This window comes from Nerophis ophidion, linkage group LG11 (assembly GCF_033978795.1).
Source record: "Nerophis ophidion isolate RoL-2023_Sa linkage group LG11, RoL_Noph_v1.0, whole genome shotgun sequence".
Classification (NCBI taxonomy): Eukaryota; Metazoa; Chordata; class Actinopteri; order Syngnathiformes; family Syngnathidae; genus Nerophis; species Nerophis ophidion.
In genome coordinates this window covers 38,216,978-38,243,316 of record NC_084621.1, presented here as the reverse complement: position 1 = coordinate 38,243,316, position 26,339 = coordinate 38,216,978, and the positions used below count along the sequence as shown (strand labels likewise).

Below are 26,339 nucleotides of genomic sequence, written 5' to 3'. Positions count from 1 at the left end.
GAAAAGCCTGATCAGGTTTGTCTTTTCATCATCCAGAAAACAAGGCTGTAAACTCTCTCCCAACACATTTGTACAATGTATCCCTTTTGCACAACATCTCCACATTCTAGTCACAATCTTGCCGTCAGTCCTTAATTCCACAAGTCACATTGGTCCGCGGTACAATTCAAACATGATCTATCTTTTCCTTTCCCTGTGCAAACAAATCTCTGATCCTCTCCTGCAAAACCCCACTCACCGTGGTCCTGCTAAACCCATCCGATGCCTCCCCGCTCTCCTGAATCCTTCATTTCCTCTCTTCCCTGGACCTCCTGCCCCCTCTTCCTCTCCTCCATCCACCTCTGATCCCTGTCTTCCTCCACTCCTTCTATACCTCTGATACCCCTTCCCCAGCCCCCTTTTTCCACACGTCCCTGCAGCATGATCCTTGCGCTGCGCAAGTTCTGCTTGTGCAGGAGGCTGCATGTGTGGTGGCCCCGGGGCAGGGATGACACAGCCATGCTGGAATGAGAGGGAACAGAGACTGGGCGTTCCTTTACAAACGCACTATTAAACGCACTGCAGTACACAATGAGCTCATCTTAATTCAGGTCAGATGTACATCCCACTTTTGTCTTCCTCTCTTTTCGTTTCTTAATCAACTGCACGCCATTGCTTCTTCTGTGCTTTTTAATTCCCGCTCATGTCGAAGCTATGCGTCGACCACTAACGCGCAGATGCCGACAGCTGCGACGTATGGTTGACTTGTGCTCACGTTCGCATGTGCAGAGGCGTGCCTGTCAAGTCAGGACATGAGGCCACCTCAGGCATTCTGCAGAGGGTCTTGCGCCCCTGCGCTCCGGAAAAGACCCCGCTTCTTATCGCGCCCAGGCGATCATAAACAATAATAAAACGTGTTTTGTTTAAATTGTCAAGTGCACGGGGTTAAGGTTTATCTATAGAAACACAAAAAGGCCTGTCTGGCACGCAGGCTTTAACGCTGGCATGGCAGGTATAGAAACAGTGAGGCATTTGATGGAGTTCAAATATATTAAAGGAAGTCAAACGACACCAGATGCTTTCTGTGCGCATGATTATTTTATAGGAGGCATGGGGAAACGCTGGTTTGAAATGCATGAAATGCATGTCGCATTCAGGATTGGACTACTACTGTGTGTTGTAAAGCTCCGCACACTGGATTCAATTGTTGTGTTAGTGGCAGCCAATGTGCAAGAATTATCAGCATCTCCAAGGAAATCCTAAACTCTTAAAGCTCAGAGCAAACCTTAAACATGCTCTGAATAAGAGCAATTTATATTCCCTTTAAAGGCAAAGATAGGAACCGCAAATGGCTGCCGTCTCAAAGTTGTGAAAAAATACTACACATTTCATGCAACAAAGGAGAAGCAAGCACATATCGACTTCCTTCCTTGCATGAGTATGCCCTATTTTTCAAATGATTTTTTTAATCTTGACTAAGATTTTTTGGCGAAAGTTACAGAATTTCTTACCAGAAAAAAATTGCTTTGGTTTTCATACGACTCGGTTTTTGTAAGACGGATTACAAACAACTGACTGGACACTGGCAATCTAACAAAAGCCATGCATTGGCTGGGAATTGAAATCGGGTCAACTGCTTGGAAGGCAGCTATGCTAACCACTATACCACCAATGTCTGTCAGAGGGATTAGTGCGCCTGCCTCACAATACGAAGGTCCTGAGTGTTCTGGGGTTCAATCCCGGGCTCATGATCTTTCTGTGTGGAGTTTGCATGTCTTCCCCGTGAATGCGTGGGTTCCCTCCGGGTACTCCGGCTTCCTCCCACCTCCAAAGACATGCACCTGGGGATAGGTTGATTGGCAACACTAAATTGGCCCTTGTGTGTGAATGTGAGTGTGAATGTTGTCTGTTTATCTGTGTTGGCCCTGTGATGAGAAAGCGACTTGTCCTGGGTGTATCCCGCCTTCCACCCCATTGTAGCTGAGATAGGCACCAGCGCCCCCCGCAACCCCAAAGGGAATAAGCGGTATAAAAATGGATGGATGGATGGATTACAAACAAAACAGAGGTAGCACTGTATTATCATTACTATCTATTAGTGTTGTCCCGATACCTATAGTTTGGTACGAGGACCGGTACCAAAAAGTATTTTGATACTTTCCAGTACTTTTATACATCAAGGGCACCACAAAAAATGGCATTATTGGCTTTATTTTAACAAAAACTCTTATGGTATATTAAACATATGTTTCTTATTACAAGTTTGTCCTTAAATAAAATAGTGAACATATAAGACAACTTGTCTTTTAGTAGTAAGTAAACAAACAAAGGCTCCTAATTTGCAGTAACATATTGTATAATTTTCCATTCTATTATTTTGTCAACATTATTAAGGAAAAGTGGTAGAAGATGGATTATTAATCTACTTTTTGATTTACTGTTAATATCTGCTTATTTTCTCTTTTTATTATTTTGTCAACATTATTAAGGACAAGTGGTAGAAAATGGATTATTAATCTACTTGTTAATTTACTGTTAATATCTGGTTATTTTCTCTTTTAACATGTTATATCTACACTTCTGTTAAAATGTAATAATCACTTATTCTTCTGTTGTTTGATGATTTACATTAGTTTTGGATGATACCACACATTTAGGTATCAATCTGATACCAAATAGTTAAAGGATCATACGTTGATCACATGTAAAGTCATCATGTTTCCAGAGACATATTTCTTGAGTGTATAAACATTATATAAATAAATAAAAAAGGATAATAGATTTTGTGATGCTAAAAAATATTGATGTTGTCATAGTGGTCCAAAAGTGCGGCCCGCAGCTAATCGTTTACCGGCCCGCCACACATTCTGCAAAAATGGCAAAATTGATATATTGCAAAAATTAAAAAAAACATTTAAAAAAAGTGGAATGAGGTGAAATCTAATGAGAAAAAGTGACAATGTTGACACAAAGCTGCCATGCAGGCAGTTTTTTTTGTCCTTTTGTCTTTAATTTCTTTTTTTTCCATTGCTCAAAAAAAGGACAAAGAAAAACTATGTTATAATGAATTATTACTTAAACATTATTTTGCATATGTTGTGTGGTTGCCATATAAAAACATCAAAGTTTTGACAAAAGAGCATAAAACAATCAAAATGGGGCGGCATGGCGTAGTGGGTAGAGGGGCCGTGCCAGAAACCTGAGGGTTGCAGGTTCACTTCCCTCCTATTGACATCCAACTCCCGTCCGTTGTGTCCTTGGGCAGGACACTTCGCCCTTGCCCCCTGTGCCGCTCACACTGGTGAATGAATGATAGGTGGTGGTTGGAGGGGCCGTAGGCGCAAACTGGCAGCCACGCTGTGGCTACAGACGTAGCTTACCACCACCAGGTGTGAATGAATGATGGGTTCCCACTTCTCTGTGAGCGCTTTGAGTATCTAATAATAGAAAAGTGCGATATAAATCTAATCCATTATTATTATTATTATTATTAAAATAATAGTTCAAACTTAAAATAGACAGATATATTGGAATTTGATCTTGAAATTTGAGTGTTAAAAGTAATGACTGGGGAACCTTTCGGATCTCAAATATATTTAGTAGGATTTTATTTAACTTTTCACTGTGATTACTCAAAAATATTAAATAATTAAAATCAATGGTGTCCTGCATTATTGATCTTTGAGGGCTTTAATTGCTAAATAAAGGAACTCTCCTGAAGGAATCAATAAAGTACTATCTATCTATCTATCTAAATACTGCATAGTTCAGTTTTACTATAAAAAACAAAGTTGTTTTTGACAGAAAAGTCATAAAACCGTATTTGTTTTACTTTATATCAACCTCAAGTTGATATAGAGATTTACTGTGAGCATTAAATAAAAAATAATAATAATAATTTGACTTATTTTTAACATTTTAGTGACTGAGACCCACAATGCTCCCCAGGAGCCCTAAGGATAAAAAAAAAAACAACATATATTTTGTTATGGTTTGAAAATGAAAAATATCAAAATGGCCCCCGCATGCTTAAATTTTTCCATGTGCAGCCCTCTGTGGAAAAAGTTTGGAACCCCCTGTTGTAGATGATGCCACATGTCAGTCGAGGAAAAGAATCAAACTACATACTGTAATTTGATTTTGATATAATTTTTTCATCTTGATAGATTGAAAATGATCACTAATGAGTTGGCTGATAAAAATTTGATTTAATTAATTAAATCAAATTATTCAGAAAGTATAAATAACGACAAATAAAGATAAAATATTATATAGGTGCACCATATACGTGTAAAAAAAACAACATTATGCTTTGTACATTTTCAGAATGTGCTTGTTCGGTTTTTAAACAAAGAAAATAATCTGAAGTTGTCTTTATTTTTATGTTATAGTGCCGTGATTTTACCAGTCCGGCCCACTTGGGGGTAGATTTCTCATCATGTGGCCTCCGAACTAAAATGAGTTTGACACCCCTGTCCCAAAGTTTGTTTTTTCATCTGTATGTGTCAAGATACAGATAAAAACAAGATAACATTAAAGACGTTATTGCGCTATTGCCTCTCACGCCCCCTCCCCTAGACTTCTCATGGTCCGCCCATTAAAGGGGTTGTTTGGAACTTGCTGATAGTTACATTTTTCTCAGAGATATTGATCATTTGTTTATCTCTATGTGTCTTGATATACGCTATTACGCGAGTCCTCTCACGCCCCCCCCCCGACACCTCATCGTGCCCCCGTTAAAGGGGTTGTTTGCACATAATTTTTTCACCCCCACACCCACTAAAAGGAATGTTTACTAACCTATCTGTCTGTGTCAAGATAAACACTATCTCTGCGAAGAGGTGGCGACTTGTCCAGGGTGTACGCCACCTTCCACCTGAATGCAGCTGAGATAGGCTCCAGCATACCCCCCCCCCCCAAACCCCGAACGGGACAAGTGCTTGAAAATGGATGGATGGATGGATGGATAGACTAGTGTCTCTCACACATATGTTGAAAGCAATTGTGTCCGTGTGACAAGTACTTTTTCATGATACCTGAGACAGGCAGCTGTCAGGCATGTACAGCAATGATGTGACGGGGGGATGTGAGAAAGTGCATCCAGTGGCTACATCCCACTTTGCTGGATTCTGTGTAAAAGGCGAACGCAGAAAAATGCCTGATCTATGACATCCATCCATCCATCCATCCATCATCTTCCGCTTATCCGAGGTCGGGTCGCGGGGGCAGCAACCTAAGCAGGGAAGCCCAGACTTCCCTCTCACCAGCCACTTCGTCTAGCTCTTCCCGGGGGATCCCGAGGCGTTCCCAGGCCAGCCGGGAGACATAGTATTCCCAACGTGTCCTGGGTTTTCCCCGTGGCCTCCTACCAGCTGGACGTGCCCTAAACACCTCCCTAGGGAGGCGTTCGGGTGGCATCCTGACCAGATGCCCGAGCCACCTCATCTGGCTCCTCTCGATGTGGAGGAGCAGCGGCTTTACTTTGAGTTCCTCCCGGATGGCAGAGCATCTCACCCTATCTCTAAGGGAGAGCCCCGCCACACGGCGGAGGAAACTCATTTCGGCCGCTTGTACCCGTGATCTTATCCTTTCGGTCATGACCCAAAGCTCATGACCATAGGTGAGGATGGGAATGTAGATCGATCGGTAAATTGAGAGCTTTGCCTTTCGGCTCAGCTCCTTCTTCCCCACAACGGATCAATACAACGTTCGCATTACTGAAGACGCCGCACCGATCCGCCTGTCGATCTCACGATCCACTCTTCCCTCACTCGTGAACAAGACTCCTAGGTACTTGAACTCCTCCACTTGGGGCAGGGTCTCCTCCCCAACCCGGAGATGGCACTCCACCCTTTTCCGGGCGAGAACCATGGACTCGGACTTGGAGGTGCTGATTCTCATTCCGGTCGCTTCACACTCGGCTGCAAACCGATCTATGACACGGCTCTGAAAAATGATCTACGTTTGACTCTTGACAATTAAAAATATACGTCTGCACTACGGTTGTACGGTATACTGGTATTAGTATAGTACCGCGATACTAATGAATCATTTTCGGTACTATACCACCTCTGAAAAGTACCGGTCCCGCACCCCCCACTGGTTTAACGAACAAACGAGCATGTTCGGCAGCGCACAATCACGGAGTACTTACAAGCAGACAGTGTGTAGACAGAAAAGGGAAAAACTGACGGATTTTGGCTTAAAAACTAACGATAAAGGTGAAGTTTGGGGCGGTATAGCTCGGTTGGTAGAGTGGCCGTGCCAGCAACTTGAGGGTTGCAGGTTCGATTCCCGCTTCCGCCATCCTAGTCACTGCCGTTGTGTCCTTGGGCAAGACACTTTACCCACGTGCTCCCAGTGCCACCCACACTGGTTTAAATGTAACTTAGATATTGGGTTTCACTATGTAAAGCGCTTTGAGTCACTAGAGAAAAGCGCTATATAAATATAATTCACAATTCACAAGTTATAACACTGAAACGCCCTCAGGAAGAGGTGCTTTGGGGCGGTATAGCTCGGTTGGTAGAGTGGCCGTGCCAGCAACTTGAGGGTTGCAGGTTCGATTCCGGCTCCCGCTATCCTAGTCACTGCCGTAGTGTCCTTGGGCAAGACACTATACCCACCTGCTCCCAGTGCCAACCAGACTGGTTTAAATGTAACTTAGATATTGGGTTTCACTATGTAAAGCACTTTGAGTCACTAGAGAAAAGCGCTATATAAATATAATTCACTTCACACTGCTTTAAAACATGGCTAGCTAGCTAGCGGCTAACGTCCATCCGCAGTCAGCAGTGTTTTAGCTACTTCTAAATCACTAAGCTTGGTCTCCATGACGACAAATAAAGTGAGTTTCTTACAAGTATCACACCTGCAGGACGAGGAATAGCTAAACATGCTTCACCACTCACCGTAGCTCACCAGTGTCAAAATGTAAACATTGGATCGACACCTGACATCTGCTGTAAGGATATCAAGTACAGGCAATCTAGTCGATATTACTATGATTACGTGAATGTTTTATGGCCTCACAACATCTTTCGTTTTTTTTTTTTATTCATATTTAAAAAACTCAGGAAATATGTCCCTGGACACATGAGGACTTTGAATATGACCAATGTATGATCCTGTAACGACTTGGTATTGGATTGATTCCGATATTTGTGGTATCATCCAAAACTAATGTAAAGTATCAAACAACAGAAGAATAAGTGATTATTACATTTAAACAGAAGTGTAGATAGAACATGTTAAAAGAGAAAGTAAGCAGATATTAACAGTAAATGAAAAAGTAGATTAAAAATTAGCTTGTCCTTAATAATGTTGACAAAATAATACAATGATAAATGACACAATATGTTACTGCATACATCAGCAGACTAATTAGTGTCAAAACTTGGCTTGGACATGGATTGTTTCACCGACGCAGATGAGGATCAGCACGAGCGAGGCGTGGACATGAATACATGACATCTATTTAATAAACAAACAACAAAAAGCGCTCACCATGGAGGTACAAAACTTGGCTACACAGTACAAACGTGAAACAAAAACACCTCCTCGATGGCATGAAATGATGGACATAAACTAAAGGACTTCGCACAAAAACAATTGGCTATGAACTATAAACAAAGACCTACTTGGACAAAATGAACAGCGTAGCAAGGCATGAAGCAGATAAACGAGGGCGTGAAGGAGGTGCAGTATGGGTAGCGTGTGTGATGATCCCAGAATGAAGACAAGAAAAATAGTGACTTAAGTCGCTATGATAATTAGTGAAACAGGTGTGAGGCTGAGGACAGGGACGTGACATGACAGGTGAAAAGTAATGAGTTGGCATGGAGACGAAAACAAACCAGGAAGTGCCAAGACAGAACTTAAATGTCCAAAAAACTAAACATAACCCGACCAAAACCAAAACATAAACTTACAGGCGTGACAATTAGGTTTACTTACTAATAAAAGACAAGTTGTCTTTTAAGTTCACTATTCTATTTTATGCCAAACTTGCAATAAGAAACATATTTAATGTACCCTAAGATTTTTTGTTACAATAAAGCCAATAATGCCATTTTTTGGGGGTCCCCTTTATTTAGAAAAGTATCAAAATAATTTTGGTACCGGTACCAAAATATTGGTATCAGGACAACACTAGTCTGCACTGTACCTATCAGTGGTGTCCAAGCTAATTGTGCTATGTAATGGAAAAAAGTGGACTGGAAGCCTTTTAGGAGCCAATAATGTCATTTGTAATGCTTTGTGCCCACGCCCACCTCCAAGCACATCCCGTTACGAGTGAAGAACATTGAGGTTTGCGCAGAAAGTTGTATCTCATGGTCGACTAGTAACGTCCAACACGTTTAACACTGACATAACTCAGCCCCAGATGTTTACAATTGGAAAGCAGAAAGCATTTAAATCTGTTGGGAGACCCCTTTTCTTTTGCACGATAACGATAGCTGTGACTTTAAGATCTGTTGTTTCTTACTCTGGGTTTTAATGCCGGTTTGTGTCAGCGTCGGTCCCCGAAGACCGTTTTTAGGGACGCGGAGAAAGAGAAAGGCGAGGAAAAAGGAGGGAGAACAAAAGAGAGAAGTCTTCAGGTTTCACAGCTGCAGGCCCAGCGCAACTCTAAAGTAAATGGACTCGAGGAAAGCCAATCCTAATTGATTCCAAGCCTCAAAGCTCTTTAGTTAACATTGTGGAGCAATGAAAATGACTTGTTATCCTAATTCATTGGATGTTCGCGCTGTGTGTTCAACAAAGCTGAAGAACAATTCAGGGACGCGGTTAAAATGACTTGCTTTGGTCATTTTAGCAGCAGCATCTCTGTGGAGCTCAATATAGCACCATAAGGAATACAAGTTTATAGGCCTTTTAGACTTCGACACAGACCTTTCCATCCTTAATGAGGCTCACTATTTATCATGTTAAATACAGTGATGCAACTTTTTGCAAAAAACAGGCCTCAGAGGATTGAATACATTTACTTATCCTCACAGAGATGGAAAATCTAAAAAAAACACATAAGCAGTAATTACAAAAAGATGTGGCCAAGGTCAAAATGTGAACAGTACAACCTCCAGTGGAGAGAACCTTTGGTTAAACAATAATAGTGTCATGGATTGTGAGTCATTTATATAGTCTGTTTGACAAACTATGCCGGCATGTGCGCCAATTGGTCACATTTGTAAACTGTTGGTTACGATATGTTGTAAATACACTAAGTCTAAATGTACACTTCATGACTGGAGAATACATTGACCATGAAAATGAATTTAATAAGCATATGTACAAATACAGTATCTCACAAACCCAAGTAAACCCTTTAACTTTTTTACTACAGTACATTGTTTAGCCTTTATTTGAAGGGAAAATGCACAGAGACATGAAGCTCAAAGACAGATAGATAGATAGATAGATAGATAGATAGATAGATAGATAGATAGATAGATAGATAGATAGATAGATAGATAGATAGATAGATAGATAGATAGAAAGATGGATAGATAGATAGATAGATGGATAAATAGATAGATAGATAGATAGATAGATAGATAGATGGATAGATAGATAGATAGATAGATAGATAGATAGATAGATAGATAGATAGATAGATAGATAGATAGATAGATAGATAGATAGATAGATAGATAGTACTTTATTGATTCCTTCAGAAAAAAAAATAATAATAAAAAAAAAAAAAATATATATATATATATATATATATATATATATATATATATATATATATATATATATATATGCTCTGCACCAGATTGAAGCTAAATAGCTCATTTCCATCTGCAGTCCCTGGCTACCTAAATTAAAGAGATACAAAAACCATGCAATAAAATTACAACATTAAAATTAAAACAATATACTATAGCATGTAATCAAGGGTGAATACCTGAAATGAAACTTGGATATACTTTAGTACCGAACCCCATTAGTTTCATATGCACATTCACCGAACCCTTCTTAGTGAAAAATAAAATGTTTTTTTTTTAATTCAAGACAAAGTAATGTGTTTTTGGTAACACTTTAGTATGGAGAATATATTCTAAGTAACAAAGACTTAATTTATTGGTTTTAGGACACTAGGGGAACATATTCTAGGTAACAAAGACTTAATTTAGAGTTATTTAGTTAGGGTTAGGGTTATAATTAGGCCATTCCTCATTATAACCCTAATAAGTACTTAATAAGTACTTAAAGATGACTAGTTAAGGGCCAATATGTTACTAATTTGCATGTTAATAAGCCACTAATTAATGGTGAATATGTTCCCCAAACTAAAGTGTTACATGTTTTTTTACTGGTGCACAAAATGAACCGTCCGTGAACATCACCTTGTTCAAAGAACAAAACCAACTCAGTGCATAAACTCACAACAAATTACACACCTGCAGATCAGTGTGACTTCTGCTGTTGCCGTATCCTTAATACCCTAATAGGGAGAAGTTTTTATTGACACGATGAGTCGGGTGTGTTTTGACCTCCGCCGAACCCTGTGGTCGACTCACCGAACCCCTAGGGTTCGATCGAACCCAGGTTAAGAACCACTGCTTTAGAGTAGTCAGTGTACAGCTGGTCAACCAAGTAAACTTTCTATACTACTGTCATGGATATATGGGAATCTTAGGGCAGGCGCCTCACGGGTTGATTCAGTCTCTTGGGGTGACAATTGGATTCCGGATCGATTCTCAATTCAACACGATTCTCAAAATATATTATTTTATAATTTACGATAAAAACTTTTACAGGTAACAAAAGCACCTCTCAATTGCTGATGTACAATGTGTTGGTCTAAAAGTATATTTTTAAAATGTAATTTTAAAATTGTATTTGCAAAAATAACATAATTTTTATGTAATTTAAAAAAAAATAATTAACCCAATCCCAGCTTTACAATAATTGGGATAGAAATTTACAAAGCAATTTAAAAGACAAATACAAAACTAAAATTAATAAATAAAAGCAACAGTATTAATAATAATGATTATATCAATTATAGTTGCCTAGTGCTTTATTTATTTTCATTATAAAACTTTATTTTTAAATTGATTGTCGAAATTTGTGAGTCAATTCAAAATCAGAATACGTATGTCCTTAAAGAATGTTTTGATTGTTCACTCGTTTTCAATATCATTGATTTTCAACTGTGAAAGTATCATTTTTAGTTTTTTCGTTGCAGTAATACACTTTGCTGAGGCTGAATAAAGCCTATTTTGAAAAACTGTTGTGTGCCATGTGGGTCAGATGTTTTTTTCTCAGTCTTTTTGTTTATAGTCCTTCACTAATTACTTTTTCTTCGGCAGATTTCCTTACTGTAACTACAGAGTGAAAATTACAACAATTTATTGCAACTTTCACTTTATACATCAATTGTATTGCGACAAACACCCCTAAAAAACTAGACTTTCCACGACAATGTTTGGAATGAACAGCAATTTCAGGAATGTCAATAAAGGCCATGGAGAAGTTTGGGAGGACTGAAAAATTGCTGAAAATGTTGAATTGAACATGCAAATAAAGCACATTTTAGATGATAGATTTTTACTAGTATAGTATCGTGGTACTAATGAATCAAAAACGGTACTATACTCTGTTTGAAAAGTACCGGTTCACCCCCTTTTTTTTTTACAGGAATGACGGCGCGTCGTCGTCATGTCGTAACATTGCTGGTTTTACAAGCAGGGGAGCATGTTTGGCAGTGCACAATCACGAAGTACTTAGAAGTAGACACAGTGTGTAGATAGAAAAAAAAGAATGGACACATTTTGGCTTAAATACTAACGATAAAGGTGAAGTTATAACACTGAAACGCCCTCAGAAAGAGGTGCTTTAAGACATGGCTAACTAGAAGGGCTGCGAATCTTTGGGTGTCCCACGATTCGATTCAATATCGATTCTTGGGGTCGCGATTCGATTATAAATCAATTTGTTCAACTCAACGCGATTCTCCATTCAGAAACAATATTTTTCTGATTCAAAACGATTCTGTATTCATTCAATACATAGGATTTCAGCAGGATCTACCCCAGTCTGCTGACATGCTAACAGAGTAGAATTTTTTTTTTTTAAAAGCTTTTATAATTGTAAAGGACAATGTTTTATCAGCTGATTGCAATAATGTAAATTTTTTTTAACTATTAAACGAATCAAAAATATTACTTATTTTATCTTTGTGAAAATATTGGACACAGTGTGTTGTCAAGCTTATGAGATGCGATGCAAGTGTAAGCCACTGTGACATTATTGTTCTTTTTTTTTTTTTTTTATAAATGTCAAATGATAATGTCACTGAGGGTTTTTTAATCACTGCTATGCTGAAATTATAACTAATATTGATACTTTTGTTGATAATATTCATTTTTGTTTCACTACTTTTGGTTTGTTCTGTGTTGTGTTTGTGTCTCCTCAATTGCTCTGTTTTTTGCAGTTCTGAGTGTTGTTGGGTGAGGTTTGCTTTTGGAATTGGATTGCATTGTTATGATATTGCTGTGTATTGTTTTGTTGGATTGATTAAAAAAATAATAATAATTTTTTTTTTTTTTTTTACAAACCCCATTTCCATATGAGTTGGGAAATTGTGTTAGATGTAAATATAAACATAGATACAATGATTTGCAAATCATTTTCAACCCATATTCAGTTGAATATGCTACAAAGACAAGATATTTGATGTTCAAACTGATAAACATTTTTTTTTTGCAAATAATCATTAACTTTAGAATTTGATGTCAGCAACACGTGACAAAGAAGTTGGGAAAGATGGCAATAAATACTGATAAAGTTGAGGAATGCTCATCAAACACTTATATGGAACATCCAACAGGTGTGCAGGCTAATTGGGAACAGTTGGGTGCCATGATTGGATATAAAAGCAGCTTCCATGAAATGCTAAGTAATTCACAAACAAGGATGGGGTGAGGGTCACCACTTTGTAAGCAAATTGTCGAACAGTTTTAGAACAACATTTCTCAACGAGCTATTGCAACAAATTTAGGGATTTTACCATCTACAGTCTGTAAAATCATCAAAAAGTTCAGAGAATCTGGAGAAATTACTGCACGTAAGCGATGATATTACGGACTTTTGACCCCTCAGGTGGTACTGCATCAAAAACCGACATCGGTGTTTAAAGGATATCACCACATGGTCTCAGGAACACTTCATAAAACCACTGTCAATAACTACAGTTGGTCGCCACATCTGTAAGTGTAAGTTTATTTATTTATCAACAATATCCTGACACGTCGCCGGCTTGGCTGGGGCCGAGGTCACCTAAGATGGACTGATGCAAAGTGGAAAGGTGTTCTGTGGTCTGACGACTCCACATTTCAAATTATATTTGGAAACAGAGGACGCGGTGTCCTCCAGAACAAAGAGGAAATAACCATTCGGATTGTTATAGGCGCAAAGTTCAAAAGCCAGCATCTGTGATGGTATGGGGGTGTATTAGTGCCCAAGGCATGGGTAACTTACACATCTGTGAAGGCACCATTAATGCTGAATGGTCCATACAGGTTTTGGAGCAACATATGTTGTCATCCAAGCAACTTATCTTGCTTATTTCAGCAAGACAAGTGTTACAACAGCGTGGCTTAGTAAAAAAAGAGTGCAGGTACTTTCCTGGCCGCCTGCAGTCCAGACTTGTCTCCTATCGAAAATGTGTGGCGCATTATGAAGCGTAAAATACGACAGCGGTGACCCCGGACTGTTGAACGACTGAAGCTCTACATAAAACAAGAATAGGAAAGAATTCCACTTTCAAAGCTTCAACAATTAGTTTCCTCAGTTCCCAAACATTTATTGAGTGTTGTTAAAAGAAAAGGTAATGTAACACAGTGGTGAACATCTCCTATCCCAACTACTTTGGCACGTGTTGCAGCCATGAAATTGTAAGTTAATTATTATTTGCAAATAAAAATAAAGTATATGAGTTTTAACATCAAATATCTTGTCTCTGTAGTGCATTCAATTGAATATGGGTTGAAAAGGATTTGCAAATCATTGTATTTCGTTTATGTTTACATCTAACACAATTTTCCAACTCATATGGAAACGGGGTTTGTAAATCGATTTTTTAAAAATAAAAATCGATTCTGAATCGCACAACGTGAGAATCGCGATTCAAATTCGAATAGATTTTTTCCCACACTCCTACTAACTAGCTAGCGGCGAACATCCATCCGCAGTCGGCAGTGTTTTAGCTACTTCTAAATCACTAATCCTGGTCTCCATGGCGACAGATAAAGTGAGTTTCTTACAAGTATCATCCCTGCAGGACGAAGAATAGCAAAACATGCTTCACTACACACTGTAGGAGGATACAATAGCTCACCGGCGTCACAATGTAAACAAATGCAATGGGTGTATCTACACCTGACATGCACTGTAATGATACCAAGTACAATAGTGTATCTAGTCGATGATTACATCAATATTTTTTGTCGTCAAAAATGTTTTTTTTTTTTAAATCCATACTGTATTGATAAACTCTGGAAATACATCTCTGGATACGTGAGGACTTAAATTATGACCAAAGTATGACCTTGTAACTACTTGGTATCGGATTGGTACCTACATTTGTGGTTTCATCTAAAACTAATGTTAAGCAGGGGCAAGAGGGGGCAGAGCCCCCTTAAATAAATGACTTGCCCCCTCAAATCAAAATTTGAGAAAGCAAATTTTAATAAACTCACAAAATTACTACATTACAAGTTGACACAATTATCTGCACTAGCGGAAAAATCCGCCAAAAAAGGGACACCCACGATATAGTAGTGTCGTCTCCCCTCTCATCCCTCCCTCCGCTGTGCGTGTATTCAACATTCCACAGGCTGCGCAGCAGACACACACCCGCACACACACCTCAGCCCTCAGTAAACATCCAATCACTGTTGCAGTATGAAAGTAAAAGAAAAGTAAAAGTTGTCTACGTCTATCATATATTTGTTAGGATGGGTGTATTTGTGTAGTCTTATCTGTCATAAACACGTTTATCGTCGCGGACTTTCGGTGCTACGGAGTTCCTTTTTTTTTTTTTTTTTTCACAACTTGACGAGAGCAGTGACAGCGGAGGCTCTGAGCAGCAGTGGTTTGGAAGGCAGAGAGCCTCCACTGTTCCTGTAACAAGCTACAAGTCATTTATGATGCTGTTAATGAGGGTGAAAATGAAACATAAGGTATATATCCTGTTTAGCAGTCTTCCTCTGCTGTCCTCTGTTCAGAGCGGAGTCCCTAGCAACGGCCCGTTTTACTTAGCAACGGTCTGGCAATCGACTGCTGGAATTCTTTTTCTGTTGTTTTTCTTGTAATTTTACATAGTCAACCTTTAATGTTTCAATCTACATTTTGCAGTAAACAAATTATAAGTTTCATTTGATATGACCAAGACACCTAAAAACAAAAACACTGCCGTTTTCATCAATTTACAAGCAAGTGGGCAACACACATACATTGGAGTGAATGAATTTTGTGCCCAGATGAGTGCCCATGTTCTGTTTTATAAATTAGTTTGAGATTCTTTTTTATCATTATTCATCAGACTACCTTTCAGTTTCGTAAATGTTGACTGTACTGTGTGAAGTCCTACTTTGGGTCAAAATTTATTTGAGAGTTAGGCCATCCAGTTAGGATAAATGTTATGTTGTTGGTTGATAAAATCTGGATGAAGGATGTTTTATTTTATTTTATTCATTTATTTTTATTTTTATTTTTCAGTTTCCCCCCCTGAGGGATTGCCACCTTATTGTGGTCAGGGGGGTTTGCGTGCCTCAGTGACCGTAAGAGCTATACCAGCAGGAGCTTAGTTTTCAGGTGGCACACCCAAGTTGGACAGGTCTGAAGGTAGAGGCCTGACAACGTGCAATCCACTACTCCAGGTTGGGGTTGGACACATAGCTAAAGACCCATTTCAATGAAGAAAGCATCGTTACTATAAGCACAGAAAAAAAAGTGCTGGAGCATGATGTGTACACATGATGGCCCCTTCATATTTCTGACTGCCCCCTCATAAAAGCATGCCTAGAACCGCCCCTGATGTTAAGTATCAAACAACATAAGAATAAGTAATTTTTACATTTTAGCAGAAGATGGAACATATTAAAAGAGAAAGTAGGCAGATGTTAATTAAAAGAGAAAGTAGGCAGATATTAACAGTAAATAAACAAGTAAATAAATAATATTTTCTTATAGCTTGGTCTTTATAATTTTGTCAAAATAATAGAATGGGGATTGACACAAAATGTTTCTGCATATGTCAGCAGACTAAAATAGGAGCCTATGTTTGTTTACTTACTACTAAAAGACAAGTTGTCTGTTCACTATTTTATTTAAGGAAAAATTGTTATTCGATTGCAATAAGAAACATATGTTTAATGTACCCTAAGATTTTTTTGTTCAAATAAAGCCAATAATGCCATTTTTTGTGGTACCCTTTATTTAGAAAAGTATCTAAATACATATTGGTACAAAAATATTGGTATTGAGACAACCCTAATTTGTTGTAATCTTGTGCTTTTGGGGTTGGGGTTACAAAAACCCTGATTATAAAATCCTAAAGCCACAGCGGATGTAATGGAATTGAAAAAAAAAAGAGCCATAAAACATAGCAGCTTTTGCAACAACTTTTTCAAAATGCTGCCGCAAAATCAGGCATTTTAGGCCTCAACAATCCAATCATAAAAAAAGGCTGCGAAGTCCCGGAGGGGCTGACTGGTGACACAAGAGCTCAGCCGAGCATGTGATCATAAAGCAGTGAAGAGGTGAGCGTTCCCCAGCGAGGTGAGGAGCTTTTAATGACAGGTAAACTCAGGTGAAGCACGGCAGTCTCTGTTACTGCAGGCTGTGATTGGTGGCGCTGCTCCTCAGAAGGAGATGAAATTCCATCCTTGTCCTTGACAAAGGGCCTGACGAGGTGTCACTCAGTCTTATAGTGACAGGCCTCCCATCCAATATTCACAAGCTTCTCAAGCTGTAAATCTACACAGGACAACCTGGACACGGAAGACAGCAACCCACTGAGATATCTCAATGTCTGCCTTTCCACAGGCCTGGTTTAAAGTGACACAGGCCTGGCACAAGTCTGAGGGTGGTTGGTGCTATGGGACCAGGAGCACACAAGGTCAGTATATCAGAGTGTGGTTACGCCAAAGTTCTTTGTTCTCAGTGTCAGTGTCACTACTTGATTTATTCTTTATTCATGTGAGGAACCATATTTGGTAACTTAAGTTAGCGTTTGAAATAAAGTAACGCAGGTGATCAATCACAAAAATGCATTAATCAGGGTTAAACGCAGATTATTCACGCAATTTACTGGCACAAAAAAAAGATATACATGGTTATCTGAAAATTGCATTAGTATACACAGTAGACATAAATACATTCTAAGTTATGTTTTGGATGTGATCAGTACATTATCTATTAGTGCAGTGGTTCTCAAATGGAGGTACGCGTACCCCTGGGGGTACTTGAAGGTATGCCAAGGGGTGTGTGAGATTTTTTAAAAATATTCTAAAAATAGCAACAATTCAAAAATCCTTCATAAATATATTTATTGAATAGTACTTCAACAAAATATGAATGTAAGTTCATAAACTGTGAAAAGAAAAACAACAATGCAATATTCAGTGTTGACAGATAGATTTTTTCTGGACATGGTCTATAAATTTTGATGTTAAAGATTTCTTTTTTTGTGAAGAAATGTTTAGAATTAAGTTAATGAATCCAGATGGATCTCTATTACAATCCCCAAAGACGGCACATTAAGTTGATGATTACTTCTATGTGTAAAAATATTTATTTGTAATTGAATCACTTGTTTATTTTTCAACAAATTTGTATATCTTTTTTTACAAATAGTTCAAGAAAGACCAGTACAAATGAGCAATATTTTGCCCTGTAATACGATTTAATAAATCAGAAACTGATGACATAGTGCTGTATTTTACTTCTTTATCTCTTTTTTTCAACCAAAAATGCTTTGCTCTGATTAGGGGGTACTTGAATTAAAAAAATGTTCACAGGGGTACATCACTGAAAAAAGGTTGAGAACCACTGTATTAGTGTATATCAGCACATTGTTACTTGTAGACTTAGACTTAGACTTCCTTTTTTATTGTCATTCAAATTTGAACTTTGCAGTACAGATAAGAACAAAATGTGGTTGCATTAGCTCATGGGCGTGCAGGATAAAAAAAAAATAAGGTGCAGATATAAATAAATAAATTACTGTACGGATAAATATACTGCACTTTTGCATATGCATCCACGTTTATGGATCTATGTTATATTGTTTTTATATTTCAGCGAGTTAATCCATTTTTGGGGGGAATTGAGGGGATTATTATGATGCGTTCAAGAGTATTTTGGCCTGAGGGAATAAGCGTGCAACATTGTTCAAAATGTGCACTCTATATTATGCTATACTACAGTTAAGTGTACTGTTACCAAGTTTTGAGCAAATAAATTATGTACATTTATCCATCCATTTCCTACCGCTTGTCCCTTTTGTGGTCACAGGTCTCAGCTGCATTCGATTCTAAATAAGACATTTATAAAATGTTTGCATATGAAATCAATAATAATAATAATGATGGATTAGGGCAGCACGGTGGAACAGGGGTTAGTGCATGTGCCTCTCAATACAACGTTGCTGAGTAGTACTGAGTTCAATCCCGGGCTCGGGATCTTTCTGTGTGGAGTTTGCATGTTCTCCCTGTGACTGCGTGGGTTCCCCCCGGGTACTCCGGCTTCCTCCCACTTTCAAAGACATGCACCTGGGGATAGGTTGATTGGCAACACTAAATTGGCCCTAGTGTGTGAATGTGAGTGTGAATGTTGTCCGTCTATCTGTGTTGGCCCTGCGATAAGGTGGAGACTTGTCCAGGGTGTACGCCACCTTCCGCCCGAATGCAGCTGCGATAGGCTCCAGCACCCACCAACCCCCCGACCCCCGTGACCCACAAAAGGAACAAGCGGTAGAAAATGGATGGATGAATGATGGGTTACATTTATTTATTTTTCTAGACACTCAAAGTGGTACACAGAGAAGTGAGAACCCATCATTCATTCACACTTGGTGGTGGTAAGCTACATTTGTAGCCACAGCTGCCCTGGGGTAGACTGACGGAAGTGTGGCTCCCAGTTTGCCACACGCCCCCTCCGACCACCACCCATCATTCATTAGTCATTCACCAGTGTGAGCGGCACTGGAGGAAAGGGTGAAGTGTCCTGCCCAAAGACACAACTGAAGTGATTTGGAGGGAAAGAGGCGGGGAGCAAACCTGCAACCCTCAAGTTTCTGGCAGGGCTGCTCTACCCACCACCTCATGCCGCCCTTATGACAATAAAATTGCATATGTGTCAAATATAATATTGGTCATATTCAAAGTTGATATAAATTATGCAAGCAAGTAATAACCTGATTAATCATAATTCAAAAAGTTTGTTTAATAGATTTTGAAAATAAATAATTTGACTGTGTAGTACTAACTACACAGTATATAACACTGATTTGAGTGATATTTTAGTGACCGATGATGCTTTTTATCTACTTTTAAAACACTTCTTTGTGGTCTAGATCAGTGGTTCTCGACCTTTTTTCAGTGATGCACCCCCTGTGAACATTTTTTAAATTCAAGTACCCCCTAATCAGAGCAAAGCATTTTTGGTTGAAAATAAGAGATAAAGAATTAAAATACAGCACTATGTCATCAGTTTCTGATTTATTAAATTGTGTAACATTGCAAAATATTACTCATTTGTACTGGTCTGTCTTTAACTATTTGGAAAAAAAAGATATAAAAATAAGTAAAAACTTATTGAAAAATAAACAAGGGATCCAATTATAAATAAAGATTTCTACACATATAACTTAAAGTGCCCTCTCTAGGGATTGTAATAGAGATCCATCTACATTCATGAACTTAATTCTAAACATTTCTTCACAAAAAAAGAAATCTTTCATATCAATATTTATGGAACATGTCCACAAAAAATCTATCTGTCAACACTGAATATTGCATTGTTGCATTTTTTTTCACAGTTTATGAACTTACATTCATATTTTGTCAAAGTATTATATTTAATAAATATATATAAAAAGGATTTTTGAATTGTTGCTATTTTTAGAATATTTTAGAAAAATCTCACGTACCCCTTGGCATACCTTCAAGTACCCCCAGGGGTACGCGTACCCCCATTTGAGAACCACTGGTCCAGATAATACGTGTTAAATATGCTTCAGAGTAAATTACGCAAACATTTCGCTCCACAGTCACATTTATAACCTACTCTCTCCGTTTGTTTTATGTTTCCCAGACTGCAAATGAAACGCCCCAACCTCTCCTAAATTATCATCATAAATTTTATGAAAATAAATTGTTAAATATATATATCTCAAACGACAAACCCATCCATCCATCTATTTTCTACCGCTTGTCCCATTCAGGGTCGCGGGGGGTGCTGGAGCCTATCTCAGCTACAATCGGGTGGAAGGCAGGGTACGCCATGGACAAGTCGCCACCTCATCGCAGGGCCAACATAAATAGACAGACAACATCCATCCATCCATTTTTCTACCGCTTATTCCCTTTGGGGTCGCGGGGGGCGCTGGTGCCTATCTCAATTACAATCGGGTGGAAGGCAGGGTACGCCCTGGACAAGCCGCCACCTCATCGCAGGTCCAACACAGATAGACAGACAACATTCACACTCACATTCACACACTAGGGACCATTTAGTGTTGCCAATCAACCTATCCCCAGGTGCATGTCTTTGCAGGTGGGAGGAAGCCGGAGTACCTGGAGGGAACCCACGCATTCACGGGGAGGACATGCAAACTCCACAATGAAAGATCCCGAGCCCGGGATTGAACCCAGGACTACTCAGGACCTTCGTATTGTGAGGTACATGCACTAACCCCTGTTTCACCATGCTGCCGAAAGACAAATGTTACGGCTTTTATTTTTCCAAACACAATCGAAAATAAACTTCTTAAACATAACATAGATTCACCTGGCCAATTTAGTGTTGCCAATCAACCTATCCCCAGGTGCATTAGGCAGACGGACTAACCCCTTTACCACCATGCTGCCCTGCATTCTAACATCCATCCATCCATTTTCTACCGCTTATTCCCCTTTTGGGGTGACGGGGGGCGCTGGCCCCTATCTCAGCTACAATCGGGCGGAAGGACAAGTCGCCACCTCATCGCAGGGCCAGCACAGATAAACAGACAACATTCACACTCACATTCACACACTAGGGCCAATTTAGTGTTGCCAATCAACCTATCCCCAGGTGCATGTCTTTGAAAGTGGGAGGAAGCCGGAGTACCCGGAGGGAACCCACGCATTCACGGGGAGGACATGCACACTTCACACAGAAGGATCCCGAGCCATCCATCCAGCCATCTTCTTCCGCATATCCGAGGTCGGGTCGCGGGGGTAGCAGCCTAAGCAGGGAAGCCCAGACTTCCCTCTCCCCAGCCACTTCGTCTAGCTCTTCCCGGGGGATCCCGAGGCGTTCCCAGGCCAACCAGGAAACATAGTCTTCCCAACGTGTCCTGGGTCTTCCCCATGGCCTCCTACCGGTTGGACGTGCCCTAAACACCTCCCTAGGCAGGCGTTCGGGTGGAAACCTGACCAGATGCCCGAACCACCTCATCTGGCTCCACTCGCTGTGGAGGAGCAGCGGCTTTACTTTGAGTTCCTCCCGGATGGCAGAGCTTCTCACCCTATCTCTAAGGGAGAGCCCCGCCACACGGCGGAGGAAACTCATTTCGACCGCTTGTACCCGTGATCTTATCCTTTCGGTCATGACCCAAAGCTCATGACCATAGGTGAGGATGGGAACGTAGATCAACCGGTAAATTTTGAGCTTTGCCTTCCGGCTCAGCTCCTTCCTCACCATAACGGATCGGTACAACGTCCGCATTACTGAAGACGCCGCACTGATCCGCCTGTCGATCTCACGATCCACTCTTCCCTCACTCGTGAACAAGATTCCTAGGTACTTGAACTCCTCCACTTGGGGCAGGGTCTCCTCCCCAACCCGGAGATGGCACTCCACCCTTTTCCAAGAGAGAATAAATAAAAGTGTAAATAATCTAATTTGAAAAATGTATCGTTTTGACAGCATTAATTGTACTGAAGGGCAGTATAAAATGCTTATTTTAGTTAAGTATTTTTAAAATATCATTGGAGTGAAATATATAATAAATAACATTACATTTCAGATAGTGTAAGATTGGCATCCACAAGGAGGCACCAGCAGACATCAAGGGAGGCACAGCAGCTTGATAAAAATAAGGACAGACATATTTTTACACCAAATAAGCTAACATTAGGCATGTCGAAGGCAAAATTATGTGATCCTTAGTTTTCCAGATTGTGTAGAAAATTCCACACAAAATTCTCCAATAATTAATTTTATTGAGTAGTGGAGGTCCCAACTGTGTGAAGCTCCGAGGCGATGCTCACTGTGCCACACTTAGAAAAGCCGAGGGCTAGTTGGGTGTTTTAATGGGATTGCCGATAAAGAGTTGAACTCAAAAGGTACAGTGAATTCAATTCAAGTTTTACATGGAAAAAAAATACACCTCCAAACTTTGCGATGAAACCACATCTGAGCACACTTCCTTGAACCTCACTGAGTGACAATCCAAGGATGAACATGTCCACAAGTGTTTGTTAATTTCTTTGGGTTTTCGGACACTTCTTTTTAAAAAAGACGGACCTCAACAAGCTGTATCAAGAGAAGAAAAATGTATGAAAAGAGGAATACACAGTGAAAGCTACTTAAACTGAGAAGAATGTTACTCAAAGGGGAACTGGACTTTGTTTGGAACTTTGCCTCTCATCTCATCCTTATGTGAGAAAAGAAAACATATGTTTTTCTTTTTTTGTGCATTCTAACTTATAAATAAACACTAGCAAGAGGTGGCTAACAATGCAAGTAATGCTTTCAAAAAAAAAAAAAAAAAAACTTCCAACAATCTTTTATATACATGCCGCTAGTATATATGTAATGCAATAACAAGCACAGTCATAATAACATGTAACATTTATGTATTTTGCTAATTTTTGGCATTACCAAAAATGTTGGCAGCGCAGTGATTTTACATTTGCTATTTCCTGCAACAACAACAACAACTACTGCCAATTATGGCAGACTTTATAAGTGACAACAACAAATACCTTGGGGATAAATGATCAGTAAATCAATCAGTCAAAGTGTATTTATATAGCCCTAAATCACAAACGCCTCCAAGGGCTTCACTAACCACAACGACAACCTTGGATTTGATCCCAAATCCAGGCAAGAAAGGGACCGCAAGTAGGGTAGGATTAATAATGTGAGAGTCCAGTCCACAGGGAGGTCACCCGGGGGGGTGGATGGTGATCCACAATCTGATATTTTTTAGCCTAAATAGCAGATTTTGGTTGCTAAGGAAATCCAATTGTAGTGACACACTATTTTTAAGTGCTAAACAAGAAATACAAAAAATATATATAATAAAACAATCACTTATTGAAAGATACAGACTAATGGGATGTTTATATATTTCAGCACAACACTTGTTCTCCCCTTTTAGACTTAGACTTAGACTTAGACTTGGACATTTTTTATTGATCCACAAGGGAAATTGTTCCACATATTAACTCAATTACAAAGGATGGAAAGGGTAAGGATGGTGAAGACAATGCAGGTATAAAGTAGACTAAAAATGATAGTGATATATTGTATAACATATAGTATATTATACATACCGTATTTCCTTGAATAGCCGTCGGAGGGCTAATTAATTTAAAACCTCTTCTCACTCCTGCGCTTATTCAAGGCATGCGGTAAAAGTAAGCAGGCGCTAATAATTTTAAAACCTCTTCTCACCCCTGCGCTTACCAATGGCATGCAGTAAAAAATTCAGTGCAATAAAAAAAAAAATTATTAAAAATGTTTTCGGCCAGGGCCGCGGCCCGGTGGTTGGGGACCACTATTCTACAATATGTCATCGCGCTCACCATGCTGTCTGCGTGCCGGCCGGATACATGCATTTCGCTGCTTATCATTCAAGATTGCAATGCATACTTGGTCAACAGCCATACCTTTTACACTGATGGTTGTGATATAAACAACTTTAACATTCTTACTAATATGCGCCACACTCTGTGAACCCACACCAAACACATTTCTGGAGAACGTCGGTTCTGTAACACATTATAAACGCAACATAAGAATTACCCAGAATGCCATGCATCCATGACTCTTGGCTATTTTATACACGCGCATCCAACCCCGCCCACCTCAACCGACGCAAGGAGGGGGGTTGGTGCTAGCGGGGTGTATAATATGCATTATAATACTTACCAAGAATGGTAAGTGTTATAATGCATTTATAATGTGTTACAGAGCCGATGTTCTCCCGAAATGTGTTTGTCATTCTTGTTTGGTGTGGGTTCACAGTGTGTGGCCATATTAGTAAGAGCGTTAAAGTCGTTTTATATCACATCCATCAGTGTGATCTGTATGGCTTTAGAACAAAACCCCTGGTTTACACATGGTTAAAGCAAAAATAACTCCTCTGCCATTTTGAAAGAGACGACAGGGGAAGCGTCATTCGTGACGTCACGAATTTGACCCGGCGGTAAAAGTAAGCATGCGCTAATAAATTTGGGGAGCGAGTTTGACCCGGCAGTAATACAAGGCAGGCGCATATTACATGCCCGGCGGCAATTCAAAGAAATACGGTATTAGATTTTAGATTATGCATTTATTATAATTCTCACTAATCGAGTAAAAAACCAACATCTTGTCGCATTTTCCTAGCGATGTCATCGGGTCTAAATTTTATGTCAAACTTGACCAACTTCTTGGCTTATGGCCACAACCTTCTGCTATACAGGTGAGAGGCATGAGTAATAATCCAGCACAAACTTTCACCAACTCAAATGTAATTCAGCTGCAGCGGCTCAGTATGTCAATTGCTGCAGTAGTTACTGTACTTCTCTGTGATCAATGCACCGCGTTACTAAAAGTAGTTCCTCGATAGCTCTTATAATAACAATGTGGATAATACTTGGTTAATATGCAGGTCACAGCATGTCAATGGAGTATTGTTGGCGGTTTTTGGACATTTTCCCTACATAGGGATTGTGAATGACAAGCATTAAAGAGTGAACAGTTGTATTTATTTTGCTTTCAATAGGAATGTGTTTGGTGTTTGGACCGGGGAACAATTCAGAGATTGACTATAGCCTGCTGGGAAGGAATGTTTCCCACCTCAGATGTTCCACTGTATTTCACTCCACAACGCAGATTGCTGGTGTCGTTATTACACACCTGTGGCATGACTGAGAATCACACACACACCGCAGTCCCCGCAGCAATTTTAGAACATGAAATGTTAAACTATTGTTCAAGCCTCAGTAGTCTCTACCGAGGCTTTGACAATGACCTCATCTGTGGCGTGTTCTGCTAGGGGACAATGCAAAACGTGGGCCGTCATCCCCCTGATTGAAAAAGTAACAAAACACTAACATTACCTCAGAGACTAGTGAGGATGACAATCGGCTTAACGAAGGCAGGTCGAGCACATTGCTACAATGGAGGCACACTCGATGTGAGAAGATACAAAGTGAAGACGCTTCGACTGATGGTGCGTCACGTGACACTGATCCGTGTTCAGTTTGTCCCGCGTGCTGGACTGAATTCCTACTCACCCTATTTGTCTATTAGTGGATGGAGCCTGAGTGATGACGGAGCTGGACTGAGGAGAGGGTAGCGCCTGCTGGATCACTATGCTGGTATCATGGTTGCCCATTCTTGAGTGGGACTGCTGGTGTTGGCCTTGGCCCCCCGGGCCGTGTAGAGAGATGATCTTAAAAAGAAAAAAAAAACAGTAATTAGGTCAAAATATTATTTTTTGTAGATGTTCAACTTTTAATGAGAGAGACACTTAAATGAAATGTAAACGTTAAAAAGACAAATACTGGTGTACATTTACCGTATTTCCTTGAATTGGAACTCATATTTAAGTTGGTTTTTCAAACATTTTGACGCAAGTCTTTGACAAGGATCAAAAAGATCCAACCTGTATCTATACATTTCCCTACAGTTGCAGTCAGAAGATAAATACACTCCTCACCATCTTATTCACTTTGACTTTGATTGATTCCAACCAGCCTGTCTTGAATTACTTCCGGGTCAAACTCGCTTCGCAAAATAATTAGCGCATGCTTAGTATTACCGCCGGGTCAAACTCGTGACGTCACGAGTGACACTTCCCCAGTCATCATTTTCAAAATGGATGAGGCTGATTTCAAAACCGGTAATTTGAAATCGCATAA

The 26,339-nt window shown here is 39.6% G+C and overlaps 1 protein-coding gene across 2 annotated transcripts in view; it reads right to left on the bottom strand.

Moving 5' to 3' along the window:
- creb5b (cAMP responsive element binding protein 5b) overlaps nt 1-26,339 on the bottom strand; it is a 207,770-nt gene that overhangs the window by 119,778 nt on the left and 61,653 nt on the right. Inside the window, exon 5 of one of the 2 annotated variants that reach the window (XM_061915849.1) lies at nt 25,713-25,870. In XM_061915849.1, the coding sequence (XP_061771833.1) occupies nt 25,713-25,870 (158 nt within the window). Of the gene's footprint in view, nt 1-238; nt 384-25,712; nt 25,871-26,339 lie in introns of those variants that run through there. The other variant, XM_061915850.1, reaches the window with a different exon arrangement.